At 35.1% G+C, this 21,431-nt stretch overlaps 1 protein-coding gene across 1 annotated transcript in view; it reads left to right on the top strand.

The window, feature by feature from the left end:
- SLC30A9 (solute carrier family 30 member 9) overlaps positions 1-21,117 on the top strand; it is an 86,977-nt gene extending 65,860 nt beyond the window's left edge. The window contains exons 12-18 of the mRNA XM_011227719.3: positions 931-970; positions 1,996-2,067; positions 2,522-2,629; positions 5,402-5,567; positions 8,744-8,873; positions 10,883-10,996; positions 17,817-21,117. Coding sequence (XP_011226021.1) covers positions 931-970; positions 1,996-2,067; positions 2,522-2,629; positions 5,402-5,567; positions 8,744-8,873; positions 10,883-10,996; positions 17,817-17,861 — 675 coding nt within the window. The 3' untranslated portion in view covers positions 17,862-21,117. The remainder of the gene's footprint in view (positions 1-930; positions 971-1,995; positions 2,068-2,521; positions 2,630-5,401; positions 5,568-8,743; positions 8,874-10,882; positions 10,997-17,816) is intronic.
- Positions 21,118-21,431: the final 314 nt, after the last annotated feature.

Here is a 21,431-nt window from a genome sequence, read left to right as displayed (position 1 = left end):
GTATCTTAAATCCTTTCAGGAAGGAGATAGAAGGATTAAAAAAATTATTGGGCAGTTTAGCTACTGTTTTAATTATGTTGTAAGTTGGCAGTAAGTTTCAGTGGAGATATAGCCTAGAATTGAGACTGGAAAACCTATATTCTGGTTCTTACCCTGGTTTCATTTCTATGTATTCAAGCAAATCACATAGCCTTGGGACATCTCAGTTTCCTTAACAGAATTATAAGAGTATTAGACTAGGTTCAGAATTTTCCAAACTTCTATTTCAGGGAAGCCCAGGGTTCCAAAAAGATAATGCTGAAAATTCTACATATATTTCGTTTGAATTTCATTTAAATTTTTAAAAATTTGTGTTGCTAGGTTATCTCTTGGATTAAAGTTTTTTGCAAATCTTTATTTAATTCAAGTGTGTCCTGGTACTGTGAGGAAGGTGGTGTAATCCCCGTCCCCCACATTGATCACTATTTGTAACTGTTTATCTTTCTGAATCAGGATTGGTACTGGGCATCCAAACAAAATCCAGAAGTTGCATGGGTCAGGATATGAATCTTACTGTATCCTGGTATCTGCACTCCAGATTTCAAATGTTTGTGTTCGTTTTGAACTTCAGAAAATTTTTTATACTAATTTTTTCATCTCTTATATCATGAATTTAACTTAGGTCATGGTATAACATTCTGTAGATGGATAAATTACTCTTCTAAGTATTAAAAAAATGAAATGACCATCAAATTTTTAACTTTTATTTCTTTCCTTGTATAGGATACACCATCTCTCTCATTGCCCTCATTTGAGCTGTCCCCCATCAAGATTCTTACCTAGCTAGAATTTGAATTTATGTTTCCATTTTAAACATCATAAACTTTATGCGTGAATCATTTTGATTCTCTAATGAAATACTAATGCTTTATTTTAATACTTATTTTCTAGGCATATTGTATTTTAGCGGGATCATTAGTATCTGAAGGAGGTATGTACTGTTACAGTATCTCTTTATTCTTATTTTAGTAATACATATTCAGCAGTCCATTTTTATAAATTGTTAAATTCCACTGATTAAAGAAAAACTATGGAACTAGGAACCTACTTTGAGGGAGTAAATTCTTTGTATAATGTATTATGGTTATTACTCTGAAGGTTGGGGGCAAGGGAAAAGCTGGTTTTTTTGTTGTTGTTGTTCTTGAGTGTCTTAATCATAACACTCAGAACATTTGGAGTGGAGTCTAAAAACATAACCATATATTGAATTTTTAAAAACCACGTTTTACTGGGGCACCTGGGTGGCTCAGTTGGTTAAGTGGCTGCCTTCGGCTCAGGTCATGATCTCAGGGCCCTGGGATTGAACCCCGCATTGGACTCCCTGCTCTGTGGGGAGTCTGCTTTCTCCCTCTCCCCCAGCTCGTACGCTCTTTCCCTCTCTCTCAAATCAATAAATAAAATCTTTAAAAATAAATAAATAAAAATCAGGTTTTCGTGTTAATCATGGAAGGCTGACTCTTTGCAATAAAATATTTCCAAGTTTCTGCAGGTTTCAGCTGTAGCAGTTGTATGACAGAAAAGTGCTACATCATGTAGGAAACTGCCTAACTCATTGCTGTATTCACAATATGCTTACGTCTAATACATTGTCACTTGCTGTGCATAGTGTTCCCTTCATCTTTGCCGTCTATATAATGGTGATAACACCACCTGCCTCAAAAGCTTGGGAGGATCAAAAGTGATTGTGCTTAGTGTGGTGCCTGCCAACTAGTTGCTGTCCAGTAATTAAGGTCATTAAGTGGTGGTAACGGTATTTAAATTACTGTGGTTTAGAAATAGGGGGTTCCTTGTATTATGATGATAATTAGAGTCTTGATAATGACTAGTTAATATAGAACTTTTTTTTATTGACAACCCTGGCATTAAAAGTGTTGTACCTATTTATTTTGAGATGCTATCTTTAAAATTTGGAGGCATGAAGTTTTTTTCTTGCTGATATGAATGCTTTTCTTTCAGCAACACTTCTTGTTGCTGTAAATGAACTTCGTAGGAGTGCTCGGGCCAAAGGAATGTCATTTTATAAATATGGTAAGTATGTTAGAAACCACGTGTCTTACTTCACCTCCTTTATTTTCTAAAATTGCCCAGTACTGTTGCTTTTTCCTTATAGGTGTGTGCGAGATATATCTCAATGTCTTCTCTGTGTGGCTCTTACATTATGTATCATCTCTTTTAAAAAGAGAAATGTAGTGTGATACGAACATGAATACTTTATATTTGGATTTTAACTTAAGTGAACTACAGTTTTTCTAGATATGTTTATATATCTAGAGAAAGTAATTTGACCTTAAATTTCAGTTACTTCAACATTTAAACCAATAAATTATGTTTACATTGGATAGAGTTTCTAGAATCAGGATCTTGCACATTTTTTATCTTAATTTTTATCTTAATTTTAAATGGATACTTACTAAAATGTTACGAGAGTATCAAATTAGAATTTCAGAAAGTTTCTTTTCTTGTCTCTACCCCAATGATTAAGTAATGGAAAGTCGTGATCCTAGTACAAATGTTATATTACTGGAAGATACTGCAGCAGTCTTGGGAGTGACAATAGCAGCTACATGTATGGGCCTTACTTCTATAACAGGTAAATATTTCTTCAGTTAGATGTGACTTATTTGTACTACTTAAATAATTCTCTAATATGTGGGTATTTTCTTTTATATCATTGAATAATTTTAAACCAGTCGACTGTTAAATGCTAATTCCATACTAACCAGTTATTTTTTTTTTTTTAAAGATTTTATTTATTTATCTGACAGAGATAGAGACAGCCAGCGAGAGAGGGAACACAAGCAGGGAGAGTGGGAGAGGAAGAAGCAGGCTCCCAGCAGAGGAGCCTGATGTGGGGCTCGATCCCAGAGGGCTGGGATCACGCCCTGAGCCAAAGGCAGATGCTCAACCGCTGTGCCACCCAGGCGCCCCTAACCAGTTATTTTTATAATACAAATAAGACAGTAAAAGTCTTCAGAGTTCTCTCTCAGAAATTTTCTCCTAGTTTGAAGTAAACAAGGCTGTTGTTAGAGCATTTCTGTAATGTGCTAAGCCTTTCTAGCTGTGCCTTAATAAATTATGCAACTACTCTGAACTTAGTATTGATAATATTTGGCCTAGTGACCTCAAAGGTTTATTGAGATAATATATGGAAGAGAACTTTAATACACTCTAAAATTGTAAATAAATATATATTGTAGCTTTTGTTCATTTGTCTTCCACTGTTATCGCCAATAATAACGCTGTTGCTTTCCTGTTTCCTGGACTCTGTAATTGGCGTTTATCCTCATTTTGGTAGCTAGTTAAATGTTTAGAAGAGCAGTTAAATACAGGTGAATGAGAAGACAGAGAAATCATTTTTATTTTCTAAAACAAAAGAACCATGTAGTATGAAAAGACTCCATTTCTGAGGTTGGAACTCTCTTGGAATGGAACTTCTTCCATGCTTGCCTGTTTGTCCTTGCATATTTGAAATAATTTTAGGTGATGAATTCCCACAGTTCTACAGTGTTTCTTAAAATATCTGAAATATGAATGGGTCTTTCTTATTTTTAATGTACATCTTAAGACTAAACCAGCATTCTCTGATATTCAGTGTGATCCAAAATATTTCTAAAAGTTCTGATTGTTTTTTTGGTTGACCTTACCATTTCAGACATTTCTTAGACTTATTACTTAGCAAGATTTTAGGCTTAAGGAAAGTGTCACTTGATGAATACGTCAGCTTTTAATAGATTATTTTCCTTTGCATAATAATAAATAGTCAAATCAAACTTACATAAATTTTTGTTTTGAGAGTTTCACATTGTTTTATTTAATTAGCTAAATTAATTCATTTAAATTAAATAACATGCCAAGAAACATTTTGCAACTAATATTTCTGTGTTTTCTGTAGGATTATTTATTCGTGTATATTTTTAAGTAATAATTAGGCAAATTTGGATCTTTAGATTTTTATTTAATTTAATTAATTAATTTATTTTTTTATTTATTCGACAGAGATAGAGACAGCCAGCGAGAGAGGGAACACAAGCAGGGGGAGCGGGATAGGAAGAAGCAGGCTCATAGCGGAGGAGCCTGATGTGGGGCTCGATCCCAGAACACTGGGATCACACCCTGAGCTGAAGGCAGATGCTTAACTGCTGTGCCACCCAGGCACCCCAAATTTGGATCTTTAAAGAACAGTATTTGATTTTGAACTCTGTAATTACAAACCTCCCAGTGCCTTATATTTTACAAATGAATCTTTTTTTTCAAAATGATTATCATTATGTTCACTTAGCCAACATATAGTACATACAAATGGGTCATTTTTAATACTTTGGTACAGATTAGTCATTTTACTTTTTTAGTGTTATATTCTGACTAAATGTTAGTAAAATTAGTATGTAAATTGACTTTTTTTTTTTTTTTTTACTAAATTGAATGTTTTACAAGCATTAAGAGAGTTAAATTTAATATTGACATTTGATTGTTGGGATAAAAAGAATTAATTATAAAAGCCTTGTATGTAAGATTTATTATAAAAATTTAAAATACATTTATTGATGTCTGTTTTATAAATATTAACCTACACATTCGTAGATAATAAATCAACTCTTCTCTGTGGTTCTGGGAGAGAATTAATACCTAACAACCAAAGGCAAACTTTAGAATCAGAATCACCTGGAGGGCTTAGGAAGACAAAGAATGCTGGTCCCAACTCCAGACTTTCTGATTCAGAAAATCTTAGGTGAGGCCTAAGAACTTGCGTTTTTACCAAGTTCTCAAGGGATGCTGATGCTCCTGGTTAAGGAACTGTACTTTGAGAACCACTGCTCTAACGTACCTGTAACATGTAATGAATTAACTCCTCCCCTTTGTATCTAGAATGGTACGAGCTATGCATCATCCTTGGTTGAATGAGAAGAGTGATCCATATCATTTTTTGTGTGGCTTAATTCTCTCACAGAACCTTGATAAGAAGAGACAAAAATGGTTATTTTTTTCAGCTGTTGAATTTGTGGTGTTGTCAGCATGGGACAGGAAAAGTGCTACTGATATATCAAAAAGAAATGGATTTTATTATATTATCAGTATGTATATGATGTCTCTAATCCAAAATGCTCTGAACCCTCAGTCATATAATGACCATATGCAAGAAATAGGTCTTAAATAATTAAACCACATAATACTCCTATGTAATATGAAGCATACTGTAGCAACCCCATTTTGTAGTATAGTCAGCTTACTAGGAGAAAGTCATTAAAGGAATTAGGAATGAATTTCAGGTCCTTTGTTTTAATGATTCTGGTTCTTTACTTACTAAAGCTGATTGAAATAATAGAAAATGTTAATTTACTGACTCCTCCTGTGCTTTATTTAGGTAATCCACTGTATGACAGCCTAGGTTCTTTGGGTGTGGGCACGTTATTAGGCATGGTCTCAGCATTCCTCATCTACACTAACACAGAAGCACTCTTAGGGCGATCCATCCAGCCAGAGCAAGTACAACGGCTTACTGAACTCCTGGAGAACGACCCATCAGTAAGGTCAGCTTATTCCAGTGATGCTGCTAAGGTTTACAAAAATACATTAAGAAATAGAAATGCTTGGTTTGTAAATACTTCCAGAAGAGTGTGTGGTTCCCTAGCCTTTAGCCTTTTAATCTAGGACTTTGTGCAACCTTACAAGAAAAAAAGTGAAAGCATTTAGGAAACTCCCTGTTTTCTTTTAAATTCTGTATATCTTTAATTTTTAGAATAAGGAACAGTTAGATGATGTAATGGGAACAGAAGTTTGCAAGTGGTTATCTCCATAATGTAGAATCACTTATGTGGAACCTTCATATTTATTTTTGCCTTATATTTGTACTATAATTACAAATTGCTATGTTAAATTTAAGAAGATTTCTATTCAGTGGGGAAGTGGTTACCAAATTGAATATAATTTATACTCCTTTTGAAAATAGACTTCTTGTTTTAGATAATTTTAAAAGTTCTTCCTTATAATCTTTATCTTTTAAATGATATAAAAGTGAAGAACTGAAGGGGCACCTCACTGGCTTAGTCAGTAGAGCATGCAGCTCTTGATCTCAGAGTCATGAGGTCAAGCCCCACGTCGGGGGTAGAGTTTACTTAAAAGAAAAAAAAAATGAAGAGTGGGGCACCTGGGTGGCTCAGGTGGTTAAGCATCTGCTTTCAGTTTACGTCATGATATCAGGGTCCTGGAATCGAGCCCCATGTTGGGCTCTCTGCTTAGCGGGGGGAGTCTACTTCTCCCTCTTACTCTCCCTCTGTGTTCACTTTCTCTCTCAAAAAAAAAAAAAAAAAGAACTGAAGACTTAGGAGATAATCAGAACAGATAACAGTGTTCTAATTAGTACTTGTTAGTGAAATTCAAGTTTCAGAGTAATATGGGAGGAATAAACTGTTAAAATCCCAATTTTCTGCTAGCTACGTACATACGTTAAACTTTAAAAGAATGTGTTTTTCTTCTGTGTTATAACCAGATCTTTTTTTTTTTTTTAAGATTATTTGAGAGAGAAAACACAAATTGGGGAGGGGCAGAGGGAAAGAATCAAGCAGACTCCCCACTGAGCATAGAGCCCAACATGGGGCTTGATCCCACAGCCCTGAGATCATGACTTGAGCCAAAATCGAGAGTCGGACACTTAATAGACTTGAGCCACCCAGGTTCCCCTTGTAACCAGAATCTTTAAGGTTAATCTTTCAAGAATGACCTGTATATCTGAATCAGTAAAACAAATGAGCAAATTATTACTAGATTTATATTCTAAGCCCTGCATTTTTAATCTGGAAAAGTAGTTACCTAGCTAGATCTAGATTAGAAATTGAGTATTCTTAGAATCAGTATTAGGCTTAGCACTTCCTCAGTAAAGGGAAATATCCTTTTCCTTGTAATATCTTTGTCTGATTTTGGTATCAAGGTAATACTGACATTATAGAATGAGTTGGGAAGTGTTCTTTCCTCTCTATTTTTTAGAAAAGTTTATGAAGAGTTGGTATTATTTCTTCTTTTAATGTTTGGTAGAATTCACCAGTGATGCCATCTGGGCATGGGCTTTTCTATGTGGGTAGTTTTTTGATTACTTACTCTACCTGTTTACTTGTTATAGGTCCGTTCAGATTGTCTGTTTCTTCTCAAGTCAGTTCCAGTAGTTTGTGTCTTTCTAGGAATTTGTGCATTAGTTCTAAGTTATCTAATTTGTTGGCGTACAACCATTCATAATTTTCCTTTATAATCCTTTTTATTTCTTTAGGGTTGGTAGTAATGTCTCCTCTTTCATTTCTGACCTACTAGTAATTTGAGTTTTCCTTTTTTTCTTGGCCAGTCTAGCTAAAGATTTGTCAGTTCTGTTGATCTTTTCAAAAAGCCAGCTTTTAGTTTGATTTTCCGTTTTTTTTCTGTATTTCATGAATTTCTGTTCTGATCTATATTATTTCCTTTCTTCCGCTTGGGTTTAGTTTGCTCTTCTTTCCAGTGTCTTAAGACGGTAGTTTAAGTTTTTCATTTGATATCTATCTTTAAAAATATAGGCTTTTACAGTTACAAATTTCCCTCTAAGCATTACTTTCACTGTATTAGTCAAATAATGAAATTTATAATATTTTGTTAGGACAGAGGTAGATATGCTTTTTTAAAATGAAAAAATTATATACCTTCTTGCCAATCTGGACAAGTTTTGTGTCATTTTAGGCATATATAACTTTATAAATATTAAATCATTCTTATTTTTATCCTAGTTGATGAATATGCTTATTTCTATGGCTAAAGAATTTTAGACTCAGTATTTGGTAACTTGCTCAGGATCACTCAGAAATTAGGGTCAAATGTTTTGAGTATTTGGAGTCTCATTTAGGCTTGTTTTCCTAAAGCTCTCTATATCCCCAGGATTCGGAGTGTTTTTTGTTTTATATATCCCATAAAGAAAAGGTGTTAATAGTGGTTATCATAGAAAGAAAAGAATTTCTCAACAGTTTTCTAAGGAAGATTGATTCCTGAGGGTTAGGGCAGAGGGATGAAAGGCAGTTATAACACTAGAACATCTTCCTTTTCTGGGAGGCAGAATGGTTTAATGGAGAGACCACTGGTTTCTGAAGATTGGAGGTGAGTCCTACCTCTGCTGTTGACTAGCTGAATTACCTTAGGCAAGTCACCTAGGCCCCTCTGGGACTGTTTTATAGTCTGTAAAGTAAAGATGCCAACTTAACTACTTTCTGAATTCCATTCATTAAATGCCTGCCGTGTAGTTGCTACCATATTAAACATTGTATGTATGTGTTGGCTCATTATTCCCCATATCAAATCCCCTTAGGTAGTTATTATTAACCTCATTCCAATAGAGTATTTCACAACTGTATGAAGACTTTTAAAGAAGCTTTTAAAAAAAGGATTATGAGACAAAATGACAACATTGTAGAAAAGCAATTTAGAGTTGATTTTTTAATCCGCAAACTATAATAATTCATGAATATACAAACCATAAAATAATATTTATTAAGTTTGCATCTTTGTGTGGCATTATGCAAAAATAGCTAAATGAACATTTGTTTGGAAATGTATAGGTGGAACTTAATGGTGAACACTCTGAAAGCCATCTTGGTCCATTTTCCTCACTGATGGAAAAAAACAAAAATTCTGTATTTTGTGCCATTAAAATGTGTATGTGTGCGTATAAATTTGTATGCATTGTTATTGATTGCAGGGCAATTCATGATGTTAAAGCCACAGATCTGGGATTAGGGAAAGTAAGATTTAAGGCAGAAGTAGATTTTGATGGACGAGTTGTTACAAGATCATATTTGGAAAAACAAGATTTTGACCAAATGCTACAGGTAAGTTTATGTATTTGCTGTTTTCTTATATGTCAAATGTTAAAAAATTACTTTTTCAGTAAATAAAATGAAACTTTCACAGATCTTAAAATCACTTCAGCTTTCAACTTCCTAGGGTTCCAAAACTTGACAGAGACCATTTTATTTGCTGTAGATTGGGTTGGGGGAGACAGCAGCAGAGCAAACTACTGTTCAGGTGCTTGTCACGTGCTAGGTGTTTTATATATGTTCTCTGATACACTCTCAAAAGCGCTGTGAGGTAAAGAAATAATATTTTCAGTTTTATACGTAGGCAGATTAAGACACAGAAGGATTAAATAACTTGTCTAAAATTGCAGAGCCACAATATGGAGTAAGATGTGAATTTAGATCTCTGTGATTCTACAACCTATGCTTTATATTAAGAATTGCATTTAGAAGAGAATTTAGAGGATAATATAACGAACAGTGCAAAGGTTACCACTTGCCTTTGTCAGATCTTTACGTTTTACTATATTTGCTTAGGATCTTAAAAAGAGAAATAAATTGTTACAAAAACGGGTGAAGCCCTTGTTTTCTCCTTCTAGATCCCATTCTTCTTCCTTCATCCCTAGAACTAAAAATTGTCTTGAATTTAGTACTGTCATTTCCATTTAGTTTTTATTCTTTTCAACAGATTTTTCTTAGCACAGTATATAGTGTAGCATTTTTGGATATTTCAAAATTGATACAAATGGTATCATACCATCTGATTTCCTCTATAGTTAGCTTAACAGCATGATTTTGAGATTCCTTCATATTAATATATGTGTGTAAACACACATACACTTTAATTTAATTGCTATATAATATTCTCCTATGAATATACTGCAACTTATTTATCCAGTTTCCATTTGATGGACATTTATGTCCACAATGGCATTCTCATATGTTTTCTTATTCAAATGTGTAAGAATTTCTTTAGGGTACTATACAGCTAGATTTAAAATAGTTGGGTTGTTGAGTAAACTTGGGGCGCCTGGGTGGCTCAGTCGGGTGAGTGTCCAACTCTTGATTTTGGCTCAGGTCTTCATCTCAGGGGTCGTGAGTTCAGGCTCCGTGTTAGGCTCCATGCTGGGTGTGGAGCCTACTTAAAAACAAAACAAAACAAACTTACCTTCAACTTCCCTAGGTATTGGCAAATTGTTCTCCAAAGTGTGTCAATTTAACATCCACCGTCAGTACATCAAAGTTTCTGTTGCTTCACATTCTTACTAGATGGTATTATATTGACAGTTTTGAATTTTTGTCATTATGATAGATGTGAAAATTACAATTTATATTTAATTATAATTTCTATTTTCCCCGGTAGTAGTAGTGAGGTTAGTAAGCACTGAAATTTATTGACCATTGGGACTTCCTCTACTGCTTGCTTATTTAGTTAATTTCTGTTATTCTGACAAATTAATAAACATTTTATTTTTAGTGTGCTGGACACTAATCCTTCCTCAGTTGTGTATATGCAAATATCTTTTACTAGTTTGTGATTTACCATTTCACTTTGTTATTGTACAGAAGGTTTAATGTGTTTTTTAACTTTATGCCCAATTTATAATCTTTTTCTCTAGGCTTATTATCTTGCTTGAGAAATACTTCCTTACTCCAGTATCATAAAGATATTTTTTATTCTAAATCTTTTGTAGTTTGTTTTCTGCTCTTAGTTCTTAAATTCGCTTAGAATTATTTTTTTCTTTAATGATCTAAGGTAGGGGTTAAATCTTTTTTTCCTGTAGAAAAATAATTGCCCTGACACTGTTTATTGAATAGTCTGTTCTTTTCCCACTGATTTTGTAATGCTATCTCTGTGAAATATTATACTTAATTTTTTGTTGAATTAAATTTTTTTAGAACTAGGTGATCCATCACCTTTAGCATGAAAGTTTTTCATTTAACTTAATGGTGTTTGTTATAATTTTTTAAAGAAATCATCAATGTACTACTATGATTTTTTAAAAAGTTATTTTGTTTTCTTGCTATTGCTTTCTTTATAGGAAATTCAAGAAGTGAAAACTCCTGAAGAACTAGAGACCTTTATGCTTAAACATGGAGAAAATATTATTGATACTTTAGGAGCTGAAGTAGATAGACTGGAGAAAGAACTGAAAGTAAGATGTATTCATAATAAGCATAATGCCGACTATTTCTGAAGTACTTACTCTGTGTCAGAACACTATGTGGATTGTATCACGTGTATACGTTTATCTTCTCAGTAACCTCATGGTGTATGACTAGTAATTGTGAATGAGAAAAATCACTGGGTTAGAGAAGTTGGGTAATTTACTCAAGGAAGCAGGAGATTGGGATTTGAACCTTTGTTGGTCAATTCAAAATACTGTGCTTTCAGCCACTATCCTATAGTGCTTGCATAGTTTCTAAAGTAGCTAAAGGTTTTTTGTTTGTTTTGAAGTAAAAAGCATTTTGAAAGTTTCTAGAGAAAGGTGAAAGGGAAAGTAGATTCTCTTCAAAAGTTTGAAAAACAGAATGTGACCTTGAACATACACACATCTTCCTTTTACTCCATCTGTCATCATCTTATATTTTCTTTTTGCTTCTGTTCAGTTGGAGATCATTACAACCTGTTGGCTTTTTACTGAAATATTACTTGATAAGACTATCTTTAAAAATCTCAGTCTTCTCAAATTGTCATTTATTGACTCTTGAGTTCAGGTTATTGCAATAAATAAAACTTAAATGATCTTTAACATACATAGCTTCTTGAAGGCAATGCATTTTCTTCAGCTGTTATTGACCATTCTTTAGTTTTGTTAAAAATTGAAGGGAAATAAAAATTTCAGAGAAACATTTCTGTCAGTACTATTTTCTTTCAGACTCTAGGTGCCAGAGTAATAGAAGCACTTCAAATAATATTATTATGTTTATGTTAATACTATAGTTCACAACATGATTTTCAAGTTTGTAGATGAGCAGTTCTCAAATATTTTCGTTTTAGGGGGCGCCTGGGTGGCACAGCGGTTAAGCGTCTGCCTTCGGCTCAGGGAGTGATCCCGGCGTTATGGGATCGAGCCCCGTATCAGGCTCCTCTGCTGAAAGCCTGCTTCTTCCTCTCCCACTCCCCCTGCTTGTGTTCCCTCTCTCGCTGGCTGTCTCTATCTCTGTCAAATATTTTCGTTTTAAGATTCTTTATATTCTTAAAAATTATTCAGGAGCCAAAGAGCTTTTATTTATTTGAATTAATATTTATTAATATTTACTAAATTATATATTAAAACTGAGAGTTCAAAAAATACTCATTTAAAAAGCTATAACAATAAACTCTTACATGTTAATATAAATTACATTTTAATGAAAAGTATATTTTCCAAAATGAAAAAAATAGTGAAAAGAGTGGTATTGTTTCACATTTTTGCAAAAATCTAAGACAGCTAGATTCCTGTATCTGCTTCTGCATTCATCCTGTTGACATATATTGTTTTGGTTGAAGGATATGAAGAAAAGGGAAAAGGGAGGAAGTATTTAAAAGTATTCTTATAGCATTTTCAGATAATTGTGATGTTCTTTTGGATATTACACCAGTACCTGACAGCTGTAGCCTCTTAAAGCTTTGTTGCAATGTGGAATCTGAAACGATATCAGAGAATTTTTCATAAACTGTTTGTGAAGTTAGGGGCACAGTCCACAAGGTCACCCCTCATTTCTGACACCAATTGCAAATTTCAAGGGGTTCCTCATATCACCCTCAGGTTTGATAATTCACAAAAAGGACTCACAAAACTCACCGAATGCTCTTATTTATTTATTTTTAAAAGATTATTTATTTTAGAGAGGGAGAGAAAGAGTGCGAGCGGAAGAGGGAGAGAGAATCCCAAGCCGACTCTACACTGAGTGTGGAGCCCAATTTGAGGCTTGATCTCAAGACCCTCAGGTCATGACCTGAGCTGAAACCAAGAGTCAGGCGCTTAACTGACTGCTCCACCCAGGCACCCCCACTGAATGCTTTTATACTCATGGTTATGATTTATTATAATGAAAGGATACAGATTAAAACTAGCCAAGGGAAGAAGTGCATAGGACAGAGTTCCAAACACTGAGTTTCAGTTGTCCTCTTCCCATGGAGTCAAAGACACTTATTTTCTGGCAGTGATGTCCAGAGATTTTATTGGGGCTCTGTAGTTGACCGCTTGAGTGGCCAACCTTTCATATGCAGCCACTCCAAGGAAAAGACCACACTTTTAGTCTCCAGTCCCTTGTGGATATACAGCAGATACTGTGTGGCCAAAGATGAAGACAAAATTGTCAATCAGGACGTTCCAAGTGCCTAGAGATCACCTCCCATAGCCAAGGGCCAAGGCCAGACCTCTCTCTAGGTATGATTAATTTTCTGCTATACACTGTTACTTGAAAATCCATTGGTCTATCTTTGTACTTTGAATGGATCTTTTAACTCATGCATGATTCTGGAATGTTATGAATTGGCCATTTGGAAAATACTAATTCACTGAATTTATGCATATCTTTCAAATGATGATACATTTCTAAGGATTCGGAAGCTGTCAGGGTCATGGTGGTAGATACAAGTTTTTCAGCATTGTGATTTTCATTTGAAGCCTTGCATTTTAGCATTAGCAACAAGTATTGTTGTTTTCCTTGAAGTAACAGATTTATTTTGTTCATTTTTTAAAAAGATCCCTGCCCAGGTGCCTGGGTGGCTCAGTTGGTTAAGTGACTGCTTTCGGCTCAGGTCATGATCCTTGGTCCTGGGATCAGGTTCCACATCAGGCTCCCCCTGCTCTGTGGGAAGCCTGCGTCTCCCTCTTCTTCTGCCTGCCACTCCCCCTGCTTGTGCTCGCGCTCTCTCTCTCTTTCTGTCAAATAAATAAATAAAATCTTAAGAAAAAAGAAAAAAGATCCCTGCCAAATGCCCAAATTTGAATAACCATAGTTTGTTAGTTTTCCTTTCAAGTAAAACTGGGGTTTAGATAAGCTCACTTTTTTTTTTTTTTTTAAGTAGGCTCCGTGTTCAGTGTGGGCTTGAACTCACAAACCCTGAAATCAAGAGTCACATGCTCAATCAACTGAGCCAGCCAGGAGCCCTAAATGGTGTTTAGATAAAAAAGCATCGGATTCAACCCATAATGCAAGCAATCTCAGGGGTGCTTTTCCTTGTGACATCAGACTTCAGAAGGGCTTTGGAAATACTTCCCACTTTGTCACAGAATATTTTATTTATTTTTTAAAGATTGTATTTATTTATTTGAGAGAGAGTGTGCATGCGTGAGTGCAAGTCGGGGAGGAGCAGAAGGGGAAGGAGAAGGAAAGACTCTCAGACTCTGCTGAGTGCAGAGCCTGTGGAAGGCAGATCCCTGGATCCCGAAATCACCACCTGAGCCTTACCACCCAAGCTGAAGCCAAGTTGGTGGCTCAACCAACTGAGCCACCCAGGTGCACTTTCACACAATATTTTAAAAAATGTACTCAAGGGGGCGCCTGGGTGGCTCAGTCATTAAGTGTCTGCCTTCAGCTCAGGGCGTGATCCCAGGTCCTGGGATCAAGCCCCCATCGGGCTTCCTGCTCTGCTGGGAGCCTGCTTCTTCCTCTCACACTCCCCCTGCATGTGTTTCCCCTCTCGCTGGCTGTCTCTCTCTCGGTCAAATAAATAAATAAATAAATAAAATCTTTAAAAAAAAAAATGTACTCAAGGATTGAGGTTTAATAAACTGATGTTTTCACTACTCCATTAAGGACATTTTGTTTTATTTTTTCATTAAGGACATTTTGTTTTTTAGATTTATTTTAGAAAGAGAGCGTGAGTGGGGGGAGGGGCAGAGGGAGGTGGGCAGAGGGAATCCCAAGCAGACTCTGCGCTGAGTGCGGAGCCCGACTAGGACCCTGAGATCATGACCTGAGCCAAAATCAAGAGTCGGATGCTTAACCAACTGAGCTGCCCAGGCACCCTGATCATTGGACATTTTAAAGTGAAACTGGCTTTTTAAAAAAAAATATGTGTCTGAAAATAAAGGAACACAGTGACTATGAGTACAGTTTGGTGAATTGTACAAAGATGCCATTATTTTTATCTAGCATTGCTTTTGTATGTCATTAGAGGAAATAGCAGCATAGTAAAGGCAAATAACATCAGTGTTACTATGAAAATAGTTTTGACCTTGGAATATCCCTTGAAAAGGTTTCAGGGGGAGCCTGGGTGGCTCAGTTGGTTAAGCAACCAACTCATGATTTCTGCTCAGGGTGGTGAGATTGAGCCTGGCATCCGCATCAGCATCCAGGCTCTGCACTCTGCACGGAGTCTGCCTGAGATTCTTTCTCCCCTTGCCCCTCTCCCTGCTTGTGCATGTTCTCACATGTGCGCGCACATGAGTGCGCACTCCCGCGCTCGCTCTCTCAATCAGTCAATCAATCAGTCAGTATCTTGAAAGAAAGAAAAGGTTTCAGGATCTTTTGACCACACTTTGAAAAATCACTCTTCTAAATATAATGCAAGATGATTGTTTTTATGCAAGGTGACATGAGAATAAATAAACTTTGATTTTCCATTCTATTTGTTTTTATTTCCCTGACATGGATAAAATAATGGACTTTTAGACTAAATCTTTATTTTAGCTTTACTCTTTAGTAGAAACAATTAAGTCAGAAGTCAGATCTAAGTTAACAAATTGGTTATTCTTATATTTACTCTCATCATAATCAGATAAATTTATTGTTTTTATTTAGCTAACTTTGTGCTTTGATTAGAAGCTATTAAATCTTTAGTAGACTGAACTAATTCATACATGTTTTTGAATTATAAGTCTTTCAAACCAGGAAACAAAGTTTAACCCATGATTTCAGGTTAAAAGCCTCTCTAAGGTCATAAGGTATAATTTATCTTAAGGTTCTTCATAGTTGAGGCAAACCAAGAGAGTGCATGAATGTAATTCTTGTTTCTTGTTATGAAAATCAGCTGATTTTTTTTTGAAAACTACAACTTTAGCATATTCCCTTCTTTTTAGTATCTAAAAATGTTTGCCTTCTAAGTTTAAATTTAGTAATTATTGAATTATTTTGAAAGATCACACTCAGTGATAAAATTTAGCAGTATAGCATCTCTGTTGTGTAATACCATTGATCTAATTATTAGAATAGATGGTATTTTTGGCACAAAATCTATAGCTTGGATAGTTCTGTGTAAAAACATGAAAAATAATAGAAGCTAATTTATAAAGTCCCATATTATAAATGTGAAATATATTTTGTTCTTACTTTGAAGTTCTTTGAACTGCTAATTAAAATTTTTTTGTTCTATCTCTATATTTCAGTCTGTGGATAGACCCTTCTATCCCTCCATGAAGTTTTTTGTGTTTGGGAGGCAATAATTGTGTTGGGAATTAATGCAGTGGGAAGATGCCATAGTATTTGTAAATTCCTAATAAATAGTATTCCAGTTAAATGTTCTGCTCTTTAGTCTGTCTTTGACTTCTCGAATTGCATGCTCCTATAGCATTTTCTTGAGTCTGCAGCATTGCAAAATAAATTGTACAGTGTGGTTTTTATCTCTCCATAGTGAGTTTTGGAATAAATTTGTGGTATGTGAAGTGTTTGAGTTGGATAGTGCCTAGAACATAATAAATCATAAGTATTTGTTGAGGGACGCCTAGGTGGCACAGTCAGTTGGGCGTCTGACTCTTGGGGTCGTGGGATGGAGCCCCAGGCTTTGTGCTTGGCGTGGAATCTGCTTGAGATTCTCTCTCCTTCTCCCTGTGCTCGCTCTCTCTCTCTCTCTCTCTCTCTCTCAATTAAGTAAATAAATCTTTTTTAAAAAATGAGTATTGAACAAATGAATGAAAATTATAAGTTGAGCACCACTTATTTTCATTTCTGTTTAACAATATTTATTCAGTTTCTACTATGCACGTGATTTCTTTTTAGGCACTAAACATTAACATTTAAATTTTTTCAACAACTTGGTTTTTGCCTGCCTTTCCAGCCTCCTTACTAATCCCGCCCTTTTTGCAGCTTCTGTGGCTAACTACACAGTACTGCCAGTACATACTTCTCGGGCTCCCTGACTTTGCTCATGCTTTTTCTTCTGTCTAGGTCCTCTTCATCATCTCTCTGGAAAACTCACTACTTTCAAGACTTGTTTAAATAATATATCCTTAGTGAAGTCTTGCTGGATCTCATGAGTTAAAGTAATAGATCTGACATTTTTGTTCCCAGAGTTAACATTATAGTACATTGTAATGGTCAGGAGCTTGGGGTCTGGAATTTATCCTGGCTTCATCACTTCTAGCTACGAAACTTTGGGCAGGCTAGTTAATTTCTTCAGACTTCAGTTTTCCCATATGTAAAATGGAAATGATTGAGTTATTAGAGGATTTTAAAACATACACATGCACGTGAAACCCCTTACTTAGCACAGTACTTGACACAAGAGTAACTGCTCCTTAAATGTTAACTCTTATTATTATTAGCTCTAATGCTATAACTCATAGATGGTTATTGATATACTTGGCTCCCTAGCTAAACTGAGTCCCTCAAGGTCAGGAACAGACTTATTTAATAATCCTAGCTCCACTTTCTAGCACAGTGCCTGGCCCAAAACTATATGGGTTGTTGCTAACGTATATAAAACAAGTGAATATCAGTTTATTTCTTCTGATTATTATTGTCTTCCAATGATCTTCTTTTTACCCCAAATGAGTATATTTCCAAAGCTTTGCAATGTTTGGCACATATGAGATTCTTAATACATTATTGTATTAACGAACATATGAACAAACTCAGGGAGGTGGGGCTACTTACCATGCTGTTCATAGTGTGTAATATTCCTCTGTTGATTTTTATCTTGCTAACATGCTACCATGAAATCGTTTGACCATATGTTTTCAGTGACTTTATTGATCTAAAGGAATAAAAGGAAACAAAACTCTGTCTTGCAATGAATAATGTGGCGGTGATTTTTCCTTCCAGAAACGAAATCCTGAAGTTCGACATGTAGATTTGGAGATATTATAGATTTGATGGGATGAATCACCTTGGAGGAAGCCTTGGAAACAAGTCTGGCGAGCCTGCCCTTCCACACCAAAGGAGTCCATGCCACTCAGAAGCTGTTTGTTAAGATGGAGGAAATATTCAGTGTGAAGGGCAATTCAGCAGTCTATAGACCTAATACTACTTCGTACTTCTAAGAGACATATTACAAGTTGGATCAATTTGGAAATCACGTCTTTATGTTTCAGTAGGGAACATTTTAGTTATTTAAATTGTTCATAAGTTTTCATGGTACCCTGTCAGGGTGTATTGTACCTTGCAATCATGTTTCCTTTCTTTACATCGGTAAAAATAAGCAGCATCCATAGGACTATGATTTTTAATTTTGTGACCACCGAAGATTTCACTCCATCAACACCTGCCAATCTTGAACATTCTGGCTAAATCTTGGTTTTTGAACAGTCACTCTGTTTTTTTCCTTGTAGAATGTGGAAACTATTTCTACAGAATTCTGCCCTGAGTACTAAGAGGAGCACTCTCCTAACCTAGTTATCCATAAATGTTCATTCCAGAAATGGCTTAGTTACTGAATTGAAGGGAGACATGTCAGTCCACTCTGTTAGGTTATAGTAGTTGCCATTTTGTAAAATTTCTGTCTCTTCCATAGCCTTTTTTCTTTGTTTAGTTTAATTTTTCCAGTGTAGGAAATACAAAATAACTCTAGATGTTTCCATAGGCCAGTTTGATGGCTGGTTTTTTTGTTTTTGTTTAACTGGCTTCGGTGCCATAATGTGTATTTACTAGGAGGTAATGCATTTATAAGTGTTTTAACATTCTGTAAAATGGACTAGAAATATTTATAATTTTACAGACAGGACAGCATTTTATTTTTAATTTATTTAAAAAGGCACTACTCATGTAAATCTGAACTATGGGGTATTTCTTGCTTTAAAAGAGAAGTAAATCTCTTCTTTATGCGGAAACTTGTGGCCATGATTTTGTATAATATCATAGTCAATAGTGTGTCTGTAACGTGAGTTTCTTGCGGTTATAAATGGGCATTTAACATAATATATGGCTAAAACATGATGTAAGTAGCTTTCTAGTGATCATAAGGTATCATGGTGAAAAAACATACAATTCAATAATGGAAAATTTAGTGCAAAACTACAGCTGTGTCTCCATTCATCAAAACAACTCACATGCACTTTACATTGTCCAGGCAGCAGTGAGCGTTGTCCAGGCAAGAGCGGTGGCTGGGTGATTTCTTGGCTGGATAAATGAGTGTTTGACCTAAGGACCTAATTAATTGTATGAGGTCGATATCTAAAACCTTACTTAGATTGAAGTTTATGAATCACAGCAAATTGTAATGCTGGAAACAAGAAATAAACATTTGACTAAAAGGTTTGTAATGGTAATTTTTTGATCTAGAAATGTCATTTATTGGAAAATTATGAAAATTTATATCAGTCTACATTTTTTTACCATTACAGAGCATTTTGCATGTTGTACATTTTAAGTGAAATAACATTCCAGTTTTATTTTTGAAGGTACAAAATTGTTACGTACACACACAGAATTTGTTTCTCTTCTTATGGTTTCAAATTCTTTACCCCTTCTCCCCCTTTTTTTAAACCTTTTTTGACCCATTATACTTCACTCTATACTTCTAATGTCTTCTTCCCTCCCCTTCCCTCTTCTCATTTGTTAGTCCATGTCACTGCCATTTGGGGAAGGTACCAAATTATATCCAATTTCCTCCCAGTAAAATTACTCTGAAAAATTTCATATAGCTACATGAGAGTAATTAACTCATTTAGAAAAAAACATCAAAGTTGGTGTGTACAAGTTATTCTAAATGGTAGATTTTTTAAGGACTCCCTAAAAGAAACCAATTCCTGGTACTTCTTTGAGTTTTCTAATCCGATTTTGATTGAGGTCATACCTATTCTTAATAATAGAAGGCTTATGTTTCTGTCTTTTCTTTCCATTTCTGTTCTGCACTGCTGTTGTAAAGTTTAACAAAATTTGACATAAAGATGTACGGCATTATCTAAGAATTTGAGTATTTCTGTGGAATCAGGAAATGTATGCTATCACTGCTCTGTTTTTTTTCTCCTTTGAAGCTAGAGTCCAATTTGAATTTTTAAAACCAGAAAATTTGGGCCTCTTTTTTTAAAAATAAGAGAATATCTAGTTCAAGTTCTTGTTTTTGTGTTTTTCCAAATTAATCTACTTTAAGGCTTGACCTGATGATGCATAGCATTTGAACATGTAAGCATATAAATCTTAATATTTTCAAGGGAAATAGCTTCTGTGATAGAATACTTGCAAAAGCAATGTTGGACAGTGAAAAGAGCAGTCAAGGGCCCATGACTCTGACTTGTACTAAGCTGACCTCAGGAACTCAAAGGTGAAATATGCTTGTTTCCGGCCCTGGCTGAGAATGGACCTCCAATCAGCTGTAAGTAGTAGGCCCCAGACTGTGTCAGGTGGCACAGTTTTCAGGCTGTGGCAGTTGGGAGGATGAGGGAGACCTATTTTTAAGCGGACCGTCTTGGTGGCCGGTAATATCCAGTGCCAAAGAGGGAGATTCCTAAACAAGTACTGAGGAAACTGAGATAGGATTAGACTGGGAAGTTTTCAAATTTTTTTCAAAAACAAATTTAATCTCTGCGTACATCCTCCTACCCACACACCAAATCACAAATACCCAGAATAACAAAATGGCGGAAGACTGGAATCGGGCATATGGTTTCAGTGGTACCTTAACTACCCCATAATTTGGAAAATGCTTTTTGCTAAAATTACACCATCTAAAGGAAATGACTTAAGTTTTAAATCTGATAACTTTTTGAGGTAGAATGCTGGAAACTACAGAAAATTGCACAGGCATTTAGAATGTATACTCTCTTTCTTAGATTGCATTTGTCAAGCTTTGGCATTTCTTTTAAATGTGATGACCCCCAATTTGCCAAACTGTCAGAAGTCAGTGAAGCAAAGAATTGAAGGTAAAATGTTGATTCAAAGATTGTCTCCCCTAAATCCCTCATCCCTGTGTCTGAAATGGAGAATTGGAAGGCATTTATGTAGAAGATTGGTCTGGCAGCCTTTATGTTTGCATTAAGTTGACTAGCATCCCTAGCTTTGGCTTTATGGAAAAGAAAATTTTTGTGTCTATTATATTGTATTTCATCTCTCTGATTTTGCTGGCAGATTAAGATGGTCCTGGTCCCTCAGGATGCTTTTTCCTTAATAAATATCATTGTAAATAAGAGCAGTTCACTTATTAGTTTGTTTTTTTTTTCCCTCCTCCTGATAAATGTTTCGTCAACTTAAATCCTCCTTTATTTCATGTACTAATAAGAACTAAACTGTAAACTGTAGATTGATATATTTTATCTTAAAAATGCCTGTATTTTTGAACAGAATTTATTTTTCATTAAGTATGCTTGATTAGTTTGTAAGTTTCCTGGTTTTACAAAACCAAAATATAACAACTCTTAATCATTTTATAATCAGTTTTCAGGATAAGGAGAACGGTTATGAACATACTGTTAGGATGTCATATGTTTGGTAAAAGTACGAACC

Source organism: Ailuropoda melanoleuca, chromosome 11, assembly GCF_002007445.2.
Source record: "Ailuropoda melanoleuca isolate Jingjing chromosome 11, ASM200744v2, whole genome shotgun sequence".
NCBI lineage: Eukaryota > Metazoa > Chordata > Mammalia > Carnivora > Ursidae > Ailuropoda > Ailuropoda melanoleuca.
The sequence above is the reverse complement of the archived record's forward strand: the minus strand, read 5'-3'. Positions and strand labels throughout refer to the sequence as shown.